The 17,500-nt window shown below is 47.8% G+C and overlaps 2 protein-coding genes across 7 annotated transcripts in view; both read right to left on the bottom strand.

The window, feature by feature from the left end:
• Positions 1 to 9,990, bottom strand: part of hdac6 (histone deacetylase 6) — a 22,019-nt gene extending 12,029 nt beyond the window's left edge. For 4 of the 6 annotated variants that reach the window (XR_013077710.1, XM_076740660.1, XM_076740661.1 and 1 more), the window contains exons 1-10: positions 9,929 to 9,990; positions 9,182 to 9,264; positions 8,515 to 8,646; positions 8,082 to 8,167; positions 7,906 to 7,990; positions 6,073 to 6,113; positions 2,675 to 2,771; positions 2,417 to 2,514; positions 701 to 805; positions 343 to 411 (exon numbers count right to left, since the gene is read on the bottom strand). Coding sequence is in view for 5 of the 6 variants with exons in the window: in XM_076740660.1 (XP_076596775.1) it covers positions 343 to 411; positions 701 to 805; positions 2,417 to 2,514; positions 2,675 to 2,771; positions 6,073 to 6,113; positions 7,906 to 7,990; positions 8,082 to 8,167; positions 8,515 to 8,646; positions 9,182 to 9,253 (785 nt within the window). In the remaining variant the exon portion in view is untranslated. Of the gene's footprint in view, positions 1 to 342; positions 412 to 700; positions 806 to 2,416; positions 2,515 to 2,674; positions 2,772 to 6,072; positions 6,114 to 7,905; positions 7,991 to 8,081; positions 8,168 to 8,514; positions 8,969 to 9,181; positions 9,265 to 9,928 lie in introns of all 6 variants that reach the window. The other 2 variants (XM_076740662.1, XM_076740663.1) reach the window with 2 other exon arrangements.
• Positions 9,991 to 10,164: 174 nt separating this feature from the next.
• The window catches only part of cxxc1a (CXXC finger protein 1a), a 9,335-nt gene continuing 1,999 nt past the window's right edge, over positions 10,165 to 17,500 (bottom strand). The window contains exons 3-14 of the mRNA XM_076741964.1: positions 17,417 to 17,500; positions 16,592 to 16,740; positions 15,662 to 15,817; positions 14,743 to 14,928; positions 14,561 to 14,662; positions 14,273 to 14,490; positions 13,075 to 13,282; positions 12,882 to 12,992; positions 12,560 to 12,609; positions 12,367 to 12,463; positions 12,080 to 12,232; positions 10,165 to 11,898 (exon numbers count right to left, since the gene is read on the bottom strand). The exon at positions 17,417 to 17,500 is cut by the window's right edge and continues 17 nt beyond it. Coding sequence (XP_076598079.1) covers positions 11,752 to 11,898; positions 12,080 to 12,232; positions 12,367 to 12,463; positions 12,560 to 12,609; positions 12,882 to 12,992; positions 13,075 to 13,282; positions 14,273 to 14,490; positions 14,561 to 14,662; positions 14,743 to 14,928; positions 15,662 to 15,817; positions 16,592 to 16,740; positions 17,417 to 17,500 — 1,661 coding nt within the window. The 3' untranslated portion in view covers positions 10,165 to 11,751. The remainder of the gene's footprint in view (positions 11,899 to 12,079; positions 12,233 to 12,366; positions 12,464 to 12,559; positions 12,610 to 12,881; positions 12,993 to 13,074; positions 13,283 to 14,272; positions 14,491 to 14,560; positions 14,663 to 14,742; positions 14,929 to 15,661; positions 15,818 to 16,591; positions 16,741 to 17,416) is intronic.

The raw sequence follows: 17,500 nt of genomic DNA, 5'->3' as shown, positions 1-17,500 counted from the left end.
AGACACAGACACAGGCACAGACACAGACAGACAGAGACAGAGACACAGGCACAGGCAGACAGAGACAGAGACAGAGACAGACAGAGACACAGACAGAGACACAGACACAGACAGACAGAGACAGAGACACAGGCACAGACACAGACAGACAGAGACACAGACAGAGAGAGACACAGACACAGACACAGACAGACAGAGACAGAGAAAGAAACAGACAGAAACAGAGACAGAGACAGACAGAGACACAGACAGACACAGACAGAGACAGACAGTTTGAACTTGTCAGATTCGATCTTTGTTGCTTGTGTGTTAGTGAAGACAGGATCAGGATCAGGACTTTACCTGGGGTCTTCCTGGAACAGGTACTGGATACCTTGACCATGATGAACGTCCCAGTCCACGATCAACACCCTGACACACACAGGGACAGACAGGGACAGACAGGGACAGGCACACACAGTCATGATCACTGATGGCCTTTGACTCATATAAATACTAGTTATCACACACACACACACACACACACACACACACACGCGCGCGCACACACACACACACACACACGCACGCGCACACACACACACAAACACACACACACACAAACACACACACACAAACACACACACACACACACAAACACACACACAAACACACACACACACACACACACACACACACACACACACACACACACACTGACCTGCTGACTGAGTGTCTTCTCTGAGCGTAACGAGCTGCGATTGCCACGTTGTTGAAAAAACAGTAACCATTCGACTCGCTACGCTGAGCATGATGACCTGGAGGTCTGAGACAGACAGAGAGACAGAGAGAGAGACAGGGGGACAGAGAGAGAGACAGGGGGACAGAGAGAGAGACGGAGAGAGACAGAGGGACAGAGAGAGAGAGACAGAGAGAGAGACGGAGAGAGACAGAGGGACAGAGAGAGAGACGGAGAGAGACAGAGGGACAGAGAGAGAGAGACAGAGAGAGAGACGGAGAGAGACAGAGGGACAGAGAGAGAGAGACAGAGAGAGAGACGGAGAGAGAGACAGGGGGACAGAGAGAGAGACAGAGAGAGAGACAGGGGGACAGAGAGAGAGACAGGGGGACAGAGAGAGAGACGGAGAGAGACAGAGGGACAGAGAGAGAGAGACAGAGAGAGAGACGGAGAGAGACAGAGGGACAGAGAGAGAGACAGGGGGACAGAGAGAGAGACGGAGAGAGACAGAGGGACAGAGAGAGAGAGACAGAGAGAGAGACGGAGAGAGACAGAGGGACAGAGAGAGAGAGACAGAGAGAGAGACGGAGAGAGAGACGGGGGACAGAGAGAGAGACAGGGGGACAGAGAGAGAGACGGAGAGAGACAGAGGGACAGAGAGAGAGACAGGGGGACAGAGAGAGAGACGGAGAGAGACAGAGGGACAGAGAGAGAGACGGGGGACAGAGAGAGAGACGGAGAGAGACAGAGGGACAGAGAGAGAGACAGGGGGACAGAGAGAGAGACGGGGGACAGAGAGAGAGACGGAGAGAGACAGAGGGAAAGAGAGAGAGACAGGGGGACAGAGAGAGAGACAGAGAGAGAGACGGAGAGAGACAGAGGGACAGAGAGAGAGACAGAGGGACAGAGAGAGAGACAGGGGGACAGAGAGAGAGACGGAGAGAGACAGAGGGACAGAGAGAGAGACGGAGAGAGAGAGACAGAGAGAGAGACGGAGAGAGACAGAGGGACAGAGAGAGAGACGGGGGACAGAGAGAGAGACGGAGAGAGACAGAGGGACAGAGAGAGAGACAGGGGGACAGAGAGAGAGACGGGGGACAGAGAGAGAGACGGAGAGAGACAGAGGGACAGAGAGAGAGACAGGGGGACAGAGAGAGAGACAGAGAGAGAGACGGAGAGAGACAGAGGGACAGAGAGAGAGACAGGGGGACAGAGAGAGAGACGGAGAGAGACAGAGGGACAGAGAGAGAGACGGAGAGAGAGAGACAGAGAGAGAGACGGAGAGAGACAGAGGGAAAGAGAGAGAGACGGGGGACAGAGAGAGAGACGGAGAGAGACAGAGGGACAGAGAGAGAGACGGAGAGAGAGAGACAGAGAGAGAGACGGAGAGAGACAGAGGGACAGAGAGAGAGACAGGGGGACAGAGAGAGAGACGGAGAGAGACAGAGGGACAGAGAGAGAGACAGGGGGACAGAGAGAGAGAGACAGAGAGAGAGACGGAGAGAGACAAAGGGACAGAGAGAGAGACGGAGAGAGAGTTTAATGTGTATTTCAGGGAAACGTGCTGCTGGTGAACAGGTGAATGTTTGACTTCTACACTTAATAAAATGTTAAGTTACGTGATCTTATCTCATCTTATCTTAACTTAACCTATCTGACAAGGTGCTCCTGAACACATCAAACTGTGATTGTTGTTACCTGATGACAGCAAATCCGTTCCTGAGGTCAGAGGTCATGACCTGATCGACCAGCTGGAGGACTGAACCCACCGCTGACACACACACCTGGAAGGACTCCTGACACACACACACACACACACACATTTGGAGTGATTAGAGTTCCTCTTTGTGACGATAAACGTTTGTAATTTCTACACTTTTTTCTTAGGAAAACAATCAATAAACGTATCTGAAGTAACGTGTGTGTGTGTGTGTGTTTGTGTGTGTGTGTTCTCACAGGATGAAGGTACACGGAGTCGTATTTCTCTGACAGAGTGTGTAGTTCACCGTCTGTCATCGTCTGAGTCGACTTCATCAGATCCACATAGACCTTCCTACAAACACACGAGAGGAGACGACTTCAGAGTACTTCAGAGTATATCAGAGTACTTCAGAGTACATCAGAGTACATCAGAGTACTTCAGAGTATATCAGAGTACCTCAGAGTACTTCAGAGTACTTCAGAGTACATCAGAGTACTTCAGAGTACATCAGAGTACATCAGAGTACTTCAGAGTACATCAGAGTATATCAGAGTACTTCAGAGTACATCAGAGTACTTCAGAGTATATCAGAGTACATCAGAGTACTTCAGAGTATATCAGAGTACATCAGAGTATATCAGAGTACTTCAGAGTACTTCAGAGTATATCAGAGTACATCAGAGTACTTCAGAGTATATCAGAGTACTTCAGAGTACATCAGAGTACTTCAGAGTATATCAGAGTACATCAGAGTATATCAGAGTACTTCAGAGTATATCAGAGTATATCAGAGTACTTCAGAGTATATCAGAGTACATCAGAGTACTTCAGAGTACTTCAGAGTATATCAGAGTACATCAGAGTACATCAGAGTACTTCAGAGTACATCAGAGTACATCAGAGTACATCAGAGTACTTCAGAGTACTTCAGAGTATATCAGAGTACTTCAGAGTATATCAGAGTACTTCAGAGTACTTCAGAGTACATCAGAGTACTTCAGAGTACATCAGAGTATATCAGAGTACTTCAGAGTACTTCAGAGTACATCAGAGTACTTCAGAGTATATCAGAGTACATCAGAGTACTTCAGAGTATATCAGAGTACTTCAGAGTACTTCAGAGTATATCAGAGTACATCAGAGTACTTCAGAGTATATCAGAGTACTTCAGAGTACATCAGAGTACTTCAGAGTATATCAGAGTACTTCAGAGTATATCAGAGTACTTCAGAGTACATCAGAGTACTTCAGAGTATATCAGAGTACATCAGAGTATATCAGAGTACTTCAGAGTATATCAGAGTACACCAGAGTACATCAGAGTACTTCAGAGTACTTCAGAGTACTTCAGAGTATATCAGAGTACATCAGAGTACATCAGAGTACATCAGAGTACTTCAGAGTACATCAGAGTACTTCAGAGTATATCAGAGTATTTCAGAGTACATCAGAGTACATCAGAGTACATCAGAGTATATCAGAGTACCTCAGAGTACATCAGAGTATATCAGAGTACCTCAGAGTACATCAGAGTACCTCAGAGTACTTCAGAGTACATCAGAGTATATCAGAGTACTTCAGAGTACTTCAGAGTACATCAGAGTACTTCAGAGTATATCAGAGTACATCAGAGTACTTCAGAGTATATCAGAGTACATCAGAGTATATCAGAGTACTTCAGAGTACTTCAGAGTATATCAGAGTACATCAGAGTACTTCAGAGTATATCAGAGTACTTCAGAGTACATCAGAGTACTTCAGAGTATATCAGAGTACATCAGAGTTTATCAGAGTACTTCAGAGTATATCAGAGTACATCAGAGTACTTCAGAGTATATCAGAGTACCTCAGAGTACATCAGAGTACCTCAGAGTACATCAGAGTACTTCAGAGTATATCAGAGTACTTCAGAGTATATCAGAGTATATCAGAGTACATCAGAGTACATCAGAGTACCTCAGAGTATATCAGACTACATCAGAGTATATCAGAGTACATCAGAGTATATCAGAGTACCTCAGAGTACCTCAGAGTACATCAGAGTATATCAGAGTACATCAGAGTATATCAGAGTACCTCAGAGTACCTCAGAGTACATCAGAGTATATCAGAGTACATCAGAGTATATCAGAGTACCTCAGAGTACCTCAGAGTACATCAGAGTATATCAGAGTACTTCAGAGTATATCAGAGTACATCAGAGTACCTCAGAGTACATCAGAGTATATCAGAGTACCTCAGAGTACATCAGAGTACCTCAGAGTACATCAGAGTACATCAGAGTATATCAGAGTACCTCAGAGTACATCAGAGTATATCAGAGTACATCAGAGTATATCAGAGTACCTCAGAGTACATCAGAGTACATCAGAGTACCTCAGAGTACATCAGAGTATATCAGAGTACATCAGAGTATATCAGAGTACCTCAGAGTACATCAGAGTATATCAGAGTACATCAGAGTATATCAGAGTACATCAGAGTACATCAGAGTATATCAGAGTACCTCAGAGTACATCAGAGTATATCAGAGTACATCAGAGTACATCAGAGTATATCAGAGTACCTCAGAGTACCTCAGAGTACATCAGAGTATATCAGAGTACTTCAGAGTATATCAGAGTACATCAGAGTACATCAGAGTACCTCAGAGTACATCAGAGTATATCAGAGTACCTCAGAGTACATCAGAGTACCTCAGAGTACATCAGAGTACATCAGAGTATATCAGAGTACCTCAGAGTACATCAGAGTATATCAGAGTACTTCAGAGTACATCAGAGTACATCAGAGTACCTCAGAGTACATCAGAGTATATCAGAGTACATCAGAGTACATCAGAGTACCTCAGAGTACATCAGAGTACATCAGAGTACATCAGAGTATATCAGAGTACCTCAGAGTACATCAGAGTATATCAGAGTACATCAGAGTACCTCAGAGTACATCAGAGTACCTCAGCGACTGTCTGATATGGTTCTGTTCCAAGTAAACTGTGTTTTATGTGGAGAAGAATAAACAGAAAACATCCCTGTCCTGTCCTCCCCTGTCCTGTCCTCCCCTGTCCTGTCCTGTCTTGTCTTGCTCTGTGCTGTCCTGTCCTGTCCTGCTCTGTCCTGTCCTCCCCTGTCCTGTCCTGCTCTGTCCTGTCCTGTCTTGTCTTGCTCTGCGCTGTCCTGTCCTGTCCTATCCTGTCCTCCCCTGTCCTGTCCTGCTCTGTCCTGTCCTATCCTGTCCTCCCCTGTCATGTCCTGTCCTGTCCCTTCCCATTCCGTTCTTCACTTCACGCTCCAAACCTCTGCAGGACTTTCCAGGACCTTCCAGGCCTGTTTATGAGGTCTTGGACTGACTGATCACTGACTGACGTCAGTGTCTGATGAACCAGAACAACCTCAGAGGAGACGGGGGTCACGCTGGACCCCCCAGCTAGTTTTTAAACTTGAATTAGCTCATCAGAGCAGCTGTCCTGTTTGTGACTGAAGACCACACCTGTGTCCGCAGGTGTGTCAGCTGTGAGCACCTCTGTCTCCTGAGCGGCTGGTTGTTCTGGTTAATCACACCTAGCCTGATGAACAGGTAGCAAGTGTCTCACATTTAAAGGTCCTACATGTGTTTCTATTATTGTGTCCAGCCTGCAGTGACGTGGACTCACGTGTGAGCGAGCAGCAGCTCCTCCTCTGTCGCTTCTCTGGGCTGAAACACAGGCAGACAGACAGACAGACAGACAGACAGGCAGACAGACAGACAGAGAGAGACAGGCAGACAGACAGGCAGACAGACAGACAGACAGACAGAGAGAGACAGGCAGACAGACAGACAGACAGAGAGACAGACAGACAGACAGAGAGAGACAGGCAGGCAGACAGACAGACAGACAGGCAGACAGGCAGACAGACAGACAGAGAGAGACAGGCAGACAGACAGACAGACAGAGAGACAGACAGAGAGAGACAGGCAGGCAGACAGACAGACAGACAGGCAGACAGGCAGACAGACAGACAAGCAGACAGACAGAAAGACAGAGACAGACAGACAAGCAGAAAGACAGACAGACAGAGAGAGACAGGCAAACAGACAGACAGACAGACAGGCAGACAGACAGGCAGACAGACAGACAGACAGACAGGCAGACAAGCAGAAAGACAGACAGACAGAGAGACAGACAGAGAGAGACAGGCAGACAGACAGACAGAGAGAGACAGGCAGACAGACAGGCAGACAGACAGAAAGACAGACAGGCAGACAGAGACAGACAGACAGACAGAGACAGACAGACAGGCAGGCAGATAGACAGAAAGACAGAGAGACAGAGAGACAGACAGACAGAGACAGACAGAGAGGCAGACAGACAGAAAGACAGAGAGAGACAGGCAGACAGACAGATAGACAGAGAGACAGACAGACAGACAGAGAGAGACAGGCAGAGAGAGACAGGCAGACAGACAGACAGACAGACAGACAGACAGGCAGACAGACAGGCAGACAGAGACAGACAGACAGACAGACAGACAGGCAGACAGACAGACAGAGACAGACAGACAGACAGACAGACAGACAGACAGGCAGATAGACAGAAAGACAGAGAGACAGAGAGACAGACAGACAGAGACAGACAGAGAGGCAGACAGACAGAAAGACAGACAGACAGACAGGCAGACAGACAGAAAGACAGAGACAGACAGACAAGCAGAAAGACAGACAGACAGGCAGAAAGACAGACAGAGAGACAGAGACAGACAGACAAGCAGAAAGACAGACAGACAGACAGAAAGACAGACAGAGACAGACAGAGAGACAGGCAGAAAGACAGACAGGCAGAAAGACAGACAGAGACAGACAGAGACAGACAGGTAGACAGAGACAGAAAGACAGACAGAGACAGACAGGCAAACAGACAGACAGACAGACAGAGACAGACAGGCAGAAAGACAGACAGAAAGACAGACAGAGACAGACAGGCAGACAGAGACAGACAGACAGGCAGAAAGACAGACAGAGACAGACAGGCAGAAAGACAGACAGACAGAGACAGACAGAAAGACAGAAAGACAGACAGAGACAGACAGGCAGAAAGACAGACAGAGATAGGCAGGCAGACAGACAGAGACAGACAGAGACAGACAGGCAGAAAGACAGACAGAGACAGACAGAGAGACAGGCAGAAAGACAGACAGAAAGACAGACAGAGACAGACAGGCAGAAAGACAGACAGAGACAGACAGAGAGACAGGCAGGCAGAAAGACAGACAGACAGACAGACAGACAGACAGACAGAAAGACAGACAGGCAGAAAGACAGACAGAGACAGACAGAGAGACAGGCAGGCAGAAAGACAGACAGACAGACAGACAGACAGACACACAGATGTCATGAAACAGCACCACCTTCAGGACATTCATTCATTCATCTAAACAGATTTGAGAGGCTAACGCTAACGAGCTAGCTAAGAAAACACGGAACACGCTTCGGTCACGTGAATAACGACCTCCACTCTGACGCAGCGAGACAGCAGGTGTCCTCTGTCCAGCTCCTCCATGATGGACGTCACTCTGTCCGGACTCTCTGGATGACTGTCCAACACAACACACGACACGCAGTCATGGAGAGGACACACACGTCATGTCTCCAGTGAATGTGACTGTGCTCAGGTGAACAGGTTACCTGGACTCCCACAGATTCTTATGACGAGTGAAGATCTCAGAGAAAACCAGACCTGTCCCAATGACTGCTGACCTGGTGGACAGATCCTGACACACGAAGACACACAGAGACAGACACGCACAGGGTTAGTGGGTCAGAGTCAGTTGGTGAAAGCTGCGAGCTGATTGGTTGGAGTCTGCAGACAGAGCCTTCGTCGTGTGTTCAGACTCTTCCTCATCACGTTCATAAACAAACTCCTATTAGACATCAACCTGTCAGGTCACTGAAAGTTAACCCACACCTGTTGACCAATCAGGACCTGTTCACCTGTGGAAGGTTCCAAACAGCTGTAAAGACAGACAGACAGACAGACAGACAGACAGGCAGACAGACAGGCAGACAGGCAGGCAGGCAGACATGGATCTATGTGAATCACTGATTCGTTCTGTCTCACCAGCGTCTTCAGTCTGTCGCTCATCTCCTCCTCTTCCTCTCTGCTCCTCTCCATCCTTCCTCTCCTCTTCACCTCCTGCAGACTGCTTCCTCCTCCTTTCTTCTCCTCCTTTCCTTTCCTGCTGCTGCTGCCCTGAAAACACAAACTGTTAAATTCACCTCTTTGCTCTCGTTGAAGCTGCTGAGTCACCAGACACGAAGAGTCCAGACAAACGAAGGAACAGAAGAAGAAAAATGGGGACGTGAAGAAGAGACGACAGGCTCAGTCTGAGAAGAGCGTCACACGTTAATATGAAACACGGAGGAGCAGGAGGAGCCAGCGGAGGCGAGCTGAGGTCAAACTCCACGCTGGTGGATGATTGACAGCTGCAGGACAATCATCAGCAGGCAGGCAGCCAGGTGAGGACAAGTGAACAGGTGAGTGGCTGAAAGCAGCTGGATCCTGAGAGAAGCAGCTGAGGGCAGTGAAGAAGAGGAAGAAGAGGAGGAGGAGGAGGAGGAGGAGGAGGAGGAGGATGACAAAGCATCGTGACACAAATCAACACGTTCATGATTTAATCTGCGTCACAAAACCAACAGGTTATGTGTGTGTGTGTGTGTGTGTGTGTGTGTGTGTGTGTGTGTGTGTGTGTGTGTGTGTGTGTGCGTACATGCGTCAGCTAACATACCTGAGGGGACAGACGAGGGGATCTTCTGACTGACTTCAGTCCAGATCCTGGAGGGTCTGATCCGGACTGCATCACTGCTCCACCTGAAGAGAGACAGCAGTGCAGCTCACAGACGGATCGATCGATCTGTGATCAATCTGCTGATCACACACGGATCGATTCACTTCGATCTGAGTCGACCTCAAAACATGTGACAGCAGAGTTTCTGAGTGACCAAAGAAAATTTTCTCTGCTGAACCAGAGCGACAGACACAGCTGCTGATTGGACGATCTGAAGACTCCATTAAAAACACTCATTCTGACAAACGCGTACTTTTACTGCAGTATCTGATCTGAGTACTTCTTCCACTGTTTGTCTTGTATTGATTAAGGTTAGTTCAGGGCGTCTGGACGTTCACTTAACAGACTAAATGATGGATTATTACCAGAGAACCACAGTCACAGGCATCAATAATCAATAACCAAACTGTGATCGGCAGGTTTTAGCAGATCAATAACTGACTGACGACACGCGAACGCGTCCTGAATTCACCCTGAGGAGAAATAAGGACCGTTAAAACAGAAAAGTTTGTCTTCACGGAGCGACTCAGGAGGAGCTGACAGCTGAGCTGAGGAGGACCCGGACCCGGACCAGGAGCCGGTCCAGGACAGGCTGCCCCTGTCGTGTTAGCGGACCCGTTAGCTTCTATGTTTGTTAGCTGTGCGATGAAGAAGCTGTAAACGATCAATTCAAACATTCAGACTTACAGCAGCTTCCTGTTTCTCTTCTTGTTTCTGAGCGCCAACGGAACTGTCGCACATCTGTGACGTCACCGAGCGCCGGCGCGCCTCGAATGACGTCAGCACCTCTGCACATTATGATATATTTCAGAACATCTCTATCTGATAATTTCAAGGTCCATCAGTACAAGAAAAACATCTAATTATAAGAAAACCACCCGAAGAAGAAGAAGAAGAAGAAGAAGAAGAAGAAGAGGTTTGTTCTCATGACTTTATTAATGAATGAATTAATGAATATAAAAAGATGATTCTGGCCCAGGACAGAAGATCAGGACGTCTCTCACCGTCAGCAGTGAACAGCAGCTGCAGAAGCATCTCAACATCCACTGATGGAGGAGGTCTTCATCAGGCCTTCATGGTCCAACCGCTGCAGAGAAACCAAGACTGAGGGAGACCAGCAAGAGGGAGAGACCTGCTCCAGCCAAGAACCACAAAGACTGGACATCAGACCAGAAGAGACCTGGACCTCAGTCTGATGGTGATGATCTTTGTGAAACTCGGAGAAGGTGAACAGATCTGCAGGTAGCTGCAGGTGTGGTTTCACCATGAAGCAGGTGGAGGAGGAGGAGGCGTGATGGTGTGGGGGGAACCAGGGAACCAGCACGGCGACCACAGCGTCCTGCAGTCACAGGAAACCCCAGCTGGAGTGTCCTTCGTCAGGACAACGAGCCAGAACACACCTCCAGGCTCTGTCTGACCAGGAAGGGGAGAGAGGGAGGGCTGCATCACATGACCTGCAGTCGACAGTCACATGACCTGAACCCAGCTGAGCTGGAGCTCAGCTAATCTTATCTTAATGATATGTGACCTCGTCCTCAGGATGTCCTCGTTACAGACAGTCCACAGACTCGTCTCGTCTCCAGCTGTCCTTGTCCTCCTCTTTGACGTTCATTTGTTGTCACGTTAAATAAAATAAAAGCTTTTGATCTGAACATTATTTCTCAGAAATCTGTTTGATAAAACATCATCAGTTTTTAATGAAACGTCAGGTTTTATACAACAAGAACAAATGATCAGAACACTGAGATAAAAAAGACTCAAAGAACATCAGGATAAAAACGTTAAAACACCGTCATAAAGTTTCCGTGGAGGTCAAAGGTCAAAAACACACCACAGAAATAAAAACCACATGAATAATGCAAAAGAAACACAGATCTGACAGCAGGTGAAACAAAACCTGCTGTCAGCGTCACCTGAAGCGTCTCTTCGCAATAAGAGCGTCAGAACAGAAACTGAAAAAAAAAAAAAACTGCGTAGTTTGACTTTGCGTAGTTTTACGTCAGACTGGAGTTTTATTTTATTCTTTGTGTTTCATCGTGTTGGTTTGTTTCACCTGTCACCAACATGAACGTCACTGTTAGAGTGCCAAGCTCTTATTGTGAAAATATTTTCTAACATTATAATGAGACATCATATGAAGGTCACATATTTCCTCCGCATGAGTTCACAGGATGATTTCAGAATCTCGTGCTGATTTATAGAAAATATTGAAACTGTAGTGTTCAATTAGTGCGTCTCCATAGCAACATGTCATTCGCTGATGGGTGGAATTGTGGGTAGTGTAGTACCTGTATCAAAACAACAACATCTGGACCGGCTCATCCTCAAACCTGGACCTGCTCACTCTGAGCTCAGGTGGGACTTTGTCTTTGTCTTCTGGGTCTCAGGGGCTTCTGCTTGCTGCCTCCACTTCCCACAATGCATCTTTAGTGATGTCACACTGACTTACTCACAAACACACTTTCACCATCCCTCTTCCTGTCTGTGTTTCTACCTGTCTACCTGTCTGTCTACCTGTCCTTAGCAGAGCGCAGGTCTGTTGTGATTGGGTCGTGCTGGATGGTCTGGTGCAGCATCAGAGCCAATAAACCGGCTCGATTCGTCATCGCCGTTCTCAGATTCCTCTCTTGCTCAAACAGCTCGTCCAGCTTATACCACTGACAGAGAGACAGAAAGGTTGAGACAGACAGGTAGAGACGGACAGGGAGAGACAGACAGACAGGAAGAGAGACAGACAGACAGGTAGAGACAGACAGGGAGAGAGAGCGTTAGGTCCTGAGCTCATCACGGTGCTGTTAACGAAGCATGGTGTGAATAAAGTTTTGTGGAGCTCGTTACCACTCGGACTCTCTCCAGGTCGACCTCGGCGCGGCGAAGCTTCTCCCAGCAGTAATGTTTGTTACATTTCCTCTTCGACACTCGACAAAACTCGCCTGTCGGCTCAAACACGTCCTTCACCAGAGGACAACCACACACTTCGTCTGCCGGGACCTGACAGACAGACAGGCAGGCAGGCAGGGAGACAGGCAGGGAGACGCAGAGAGACAGGCGAGGCAAATCAATCATACTGATCTCAAGTGTCTCTCTGATCACCACCAGGTGTCTTCGTGGGACAGCAGACTCACCTTTGGATCTCTGGAGTGTTCAGGACACAGAACCTGCAGCCGCTTACAGTACGTCTTACTCTGAGGGTTATACACATCACAGAACAACCGGGTGGCTCTGAAACACAGACAGACATGAGAGACAGACAGACCTTACTCTAACAGCAGAGAGACAGACAGACAGACAGACAGACAGACAGACAGGTGTTCTTACCCCTCTATACGTGTTGGGTACATGGAACCAAACGATGTTTGACTCTCATACTGTGGAACACACAGAGAGACAGACCGTGAGTGTTTGTCTTTTGTCTTTCTGATGGTCACCTGTCTTACTGATCTCAGGTCAGCTGTCTTTCTGATGGTCACCTGTCTTACTGATCTCAGGTCAGCTGTCTTTCTGATGGTCACCTGTCTTACTGATCTCAGGTCAGCTGTCTTTCTGATGGTCACCTGTCTCACTGATCTGACCTGTCTCCCTGAATCCATGGTTTTGGTTCAGTCTCTCAGTGTTTCAGGTCTTGACTCTATTAGCTGACCTTGGCGTAGCATCTCTCCATGTGTCTCAGCGCCACCTTGGGGTTGACGGGATGACTGCAGGAAACACAGAAGATCTGAAGGTCTGTGTCATCACCGTCACCTTCGGTCACCTGGACACAGAGACGGACAGATGAGAAAAAAGACATGAATGGAGCAAACAGCTAGCTGTCCCTCCGTCCCTCCGCCTCGTACCTCCTCCTGGTGTTGGACCTGCTGCTGTTTGGCATTGGCGATGATGCCTTCGAGCTCGTGGAAACGTTTCTCCATCAGTGTGAGACGGAGCCTCGCTGCCTGCTGCTCCTTTCTGATTCGCTCCAACTGTCTCCTCCCCATCTCCTCGGCGACGCACGGACTCTGCTGCCACTGCTGAATCCTCTGAGGGAGGATCTCATAGATACGACTGGAGGACAGAGACAGACACAGAGAGACAGAGACACAGAGACACAGAGACACAAACACACAGAGACAGATAGACAGAGATGTAAAGACACAATGATTACACAAAGAGACAGAGACACATCAACCCAGAAAGTGAATCCAACATTAGTCTGCTTTGACGGCGGCACAACCTTGTTGTGGACTCTGCTGTGGACTTTATGGTGTACCTTGTTGTGGACTCTGCTGTGGACTTTATGGTGTACCTTGTTGTGGACTCTGCTGTGGACTTTATGGTGTACCTTGTTGTGGACTCTGCTGTGGACTTTATGGTGTACCTTGTCGTGGACTCTGTTGTGGACTTTATGGTGTACCTTGTCGTGGACTCTGTTGTGGACTTTATGGTGTACCTTGTCGCGGACTCTGTTGTGGACTTTATGGTGTACCTTGTCGCGGACTCTGTTGTGGACTTTATGGTGTACCTTGTCGTGGACTCTGTTGTGGACTTTATGGTGTACCTTGTCGTGGACTCTGCTGTGGACTTTATGGTGTACCTTGTCGTGGACTCTGTTGTGGACTTCATGGTGGACCTTGTCGTGGACTCTGTTGTGGACTTTATGGTGTACCTTGTCGTGGACTCTGCTGTGGACTTTATGGTGTACCTTGTCGTGGACTCTGTTGTGGACTTTATGGTGTACCTTGTTGCGGACTCTGTTGTGGACTTTATGGTGTACCTTGTCGTGGACTCTGTTGTGGACTTCATGGTGTACCTTGTCGTGGACTCTGTTGTGGACTTTATGGTGTACCTTGTCGTGGACTCTGTTGTGGACTTCATGGTGGACCTTGTCGTGGACTCTGTTGTGGATTTTATGGTGTACCTTGTCGTGGACTCTGTTGTGGACTTCATGGTGGACCTTGTCGTGGACTCTGTTGTGGACTTTATGGTGTACCTTGTCGTGGACTCTGTTGTGGCCGTTAGCTTTAATAGAAGTGATAAAAGTGTGATCAGACTCACTTGGCGGCAAGCTTCATGCCGCAGTCCTCGGAGCAGTATTTGGAGTTGACCCTCGATGGCTGGACACATCCTGGGCCCAGACACTGCCTCAGAGCTCCGCCCACTTCCTTAGCCCCGCCCTCTCCTCCTCGCTCGCTGTGCCGCACGCGCTCCCTGTGACGCTGCTTCGCTTTGTGACGACGAGGCTTCGCCTCCTCTTTAGGAGCAGAGACAGACTTCTACAGGGGACAGGTGTGTTAGTGACATCATCAGTGACATCATCGGTGCACTAGTAAAAACGGTCCTCACCTTCTTCTCGGTCTTCTTCTCTCGTCTCTTTACGTGCTTTACCTTCACAGCCTTCTTCCTGTGTGAGTCCAGGTGAGCGTCCTCATCCTCGCTGTGCCACACCTATAACAGGAAGATGCATCACACCACAGGAAGTGCCTGTTCTGGCAGCTGATTGGCCAGATGTGCTCACACACACTGACCAGGTCTCTGTATCCGGCAGCTTTGTACTGCTCATACAGCTCCAGCTCACTCTCACTGAACACCCCGTCTTCCTCCTCTTCGTCGTCGTCGTCCTCCTCTGTCTGATGCCCCGCCCCTTTTCTGAGGAGGCCACGCCCCCTCCCCCCGCTCCGATTCATTTCTTCATCTTTGACGCGAAGCATCTTCTGCTCAGAGATCAATAACGACATTGATAATATCATCGTCATTAAATCGGATTAATAAATCATCATATAGTGCAGTTACACACAGTCAGAGTGCAGTAATACGCAGAAAGAGAGCAGTCCTGAAGCACCACAGTCTGATGGACCCTCACAGCGTCTAAAGACCCTACACATCATTCATACAGATTCTACAGTCCGAGGCTTCTACACTTTGGTTACTCGGACAGCAAAGTCTGCGGTTCACATCGTCACCTTTATGACAGCTGTATGACAGCTGTATGACACCTGTTTGACACCTGTATGACATCTGCATGACAGCTGTGTGACACCTGTATGACAGCTGCATGACACCTGTTTGACACCTGTACGACAGCTTTTTGACACCTGTATGACAGCTGCATGACAGCTTTTTGACACCTGTATGACAGCTGTATGACAGCTGCATGACACCTGTTTGACACCTGTACGACAGCTTTTTGACACCTGTATGACAGCTGCATGACAGCTTTTTGACACCTGTATGACACCTGTATGACAGCTGTGTGACACCTGTATGACACCTGTATGACAGCTGCATGACAGCTGTGTGACACCTGTATGACACCTGTATGACAGCTGCATGACACCTGTTTGACACCTGTACGACAGCTTTTTGACAGCTGTTTGACACCTGTATGACAGCTGTATGACACCTGTTTGACACCTGTATGACAGCTGTAGCCATGTGAAGACTCACCCGCGCTCGGACCTCACACTGCCTCAGGCGACACTTCTGTCGGATTTTGTTCGGACCTCCGAACTTCTTCATGTCTTTACAGAAGTCACACTGAGCGCAGTCCTCCGTCCTCAGACAGGCGTCGCACTCGCCACACATCCGGGCTGAGCGCTTGATCTGAGGCAGAAACACGAATGTCAGACTAAACAATACTCACAGTGCTACACAAAGTACTGAAGAAGCTGTGAACACTGTAAAAATACACACTTTTACCTGAAATATGGAGTTTAAATAGAAGCACTTAGAAGAACTTAAAGTGTCATTTGAAGGGTAACAAATGAAAGCAACTGAAATGTGAGTCAGTATCAAAGCCACTGAAACAGTTCAATTGTTAGAGAAAGTTTGAACAGGAAAAGAGGTGTGCACTGAAAACAGCTGAAGTGTTGGTGTGTCATTGGTATGTGAGCAGTGACAGCAGTTGAAGTGCAAATGATGAAAGAATAATTTAGATGGGTCAGAGGTCAGGTGTCAGGTGACGTTAAGGCGCTGAGACAACTGAAGGCAGCTGAAGTGTGCACACTGTAAACAGTCGCAGTGTCAGCAGGTGTGTAAACAGCGACATCAGTCGCAGTGACACTTGACTTATTGACACTCGAAGCAGCTGTAATGTCAGTTACAGAGGGAGACATTGAAGCAGTTGAAGTGTCAGTTGAAACGTACAATGAAAGCACCTGGAGCTTCAGTTGAAGTGAGGTACAGGAGACAGTTGAAGTGTGTGCACTGCAAACACTTTTAGTGTCAGTTCGGAGTTGAACAGTGAAAGCAGTTGAAATGTCAACTGGTGCGTATAACAGAGAATGTTACAGAAATACTGTGCACAGAGTCAAAATACTACGAACTCCCAGGCCCAATAAAACTACAGCAGAAACATACACGTGGTTGCCAGGCTACCTGTGACCCCCGCCTCCTGTCAATCTTGGGCTGGGGGGTGGAGCTCCCATCTCCATCCGGCTTGTCCTCCCTTTCTGGCTCCGACTCTTTGTCCTCCTTCTCCTTGGTCTTCTTTGGACGGTATTTAATCTCCAGAGACTGGTCTCTGTCTGCAAAGGACACAACACACAGCTAACACACAGCTAACTGCTAACAGACAGCTAACACTCAGGTAACGTTGACCTTCTAACAGTCATCATTCAGATTTCACTTTGTGGTTGTTGGCTGTTCTTGCTTCTCTCACAGTCTGGTGTTATTCTACATTTTTCTTATCAAGTCTCGTGCAGATCCAAACCAACATGTTGGTCTGTCTCTCTGTGCTGTCTGACTTCCTGCCTGTGGCTCTCAGCTCAAAGTTCATTGGTTCCTGCTGAAGATGCAAATCATTAAAAAACTCCTCACAAATATTTAGTTTAACGTTTAAAAGGTTCAGTAGTTTCCTGAAACAGCTGCTCGCTGTAGTCAGACAAACAGGAGGACATCAGGCATCTGTGGGACTATTTTCAGAGGCGGATGAATCCACATTTGGTGCTGTAGTGTGTGTGTGTGTGTGTGTGTGTGAGTCAAAATAAACTACAGCGTGTGTTCATGTGATGAAGAACAACAGTGAAACTCACTGATGAGTTTTAAAAGATGAACGGTTAGCGGTTAGCAGTTAGCATTCAGTGCTGGTTTGACTCTAAATGTGAGATTCAACAATGAGAAGAAAAAGTAGAAAAAAGTTCTACTTTATATTTTTTTATGAAGTTATTTCTGATCTGAGTTGAGACATTAGTAGACACTGACCTCTGCAGGACGGACAGTACCACACTCTGATGGCTTTAGCTGCTTTCTCTGAAACGCCAATACAGTTTCCATGAAACCACTCAG

Source organism: Chaetodon auriga, chromosome 10 (genome assembly GCF_051107435.1).
Source record: "Chaetodon auriga isolate fChaAug3 chromosome 10, fChaAug3.hap1, whole genome shotgun sequence".
NCBI classification, from domain to species: Eukaryota; Metazoa; Chordata; class Actinopteri; order Chaetodontiformes; family Chaetodontidae; genus Chaetodon; species Chaetodon auriga.
Note: the sequence above shows the minus strand (reverse complement) of the source record. Positions and strands in the feature narration are given on the sequence as shown.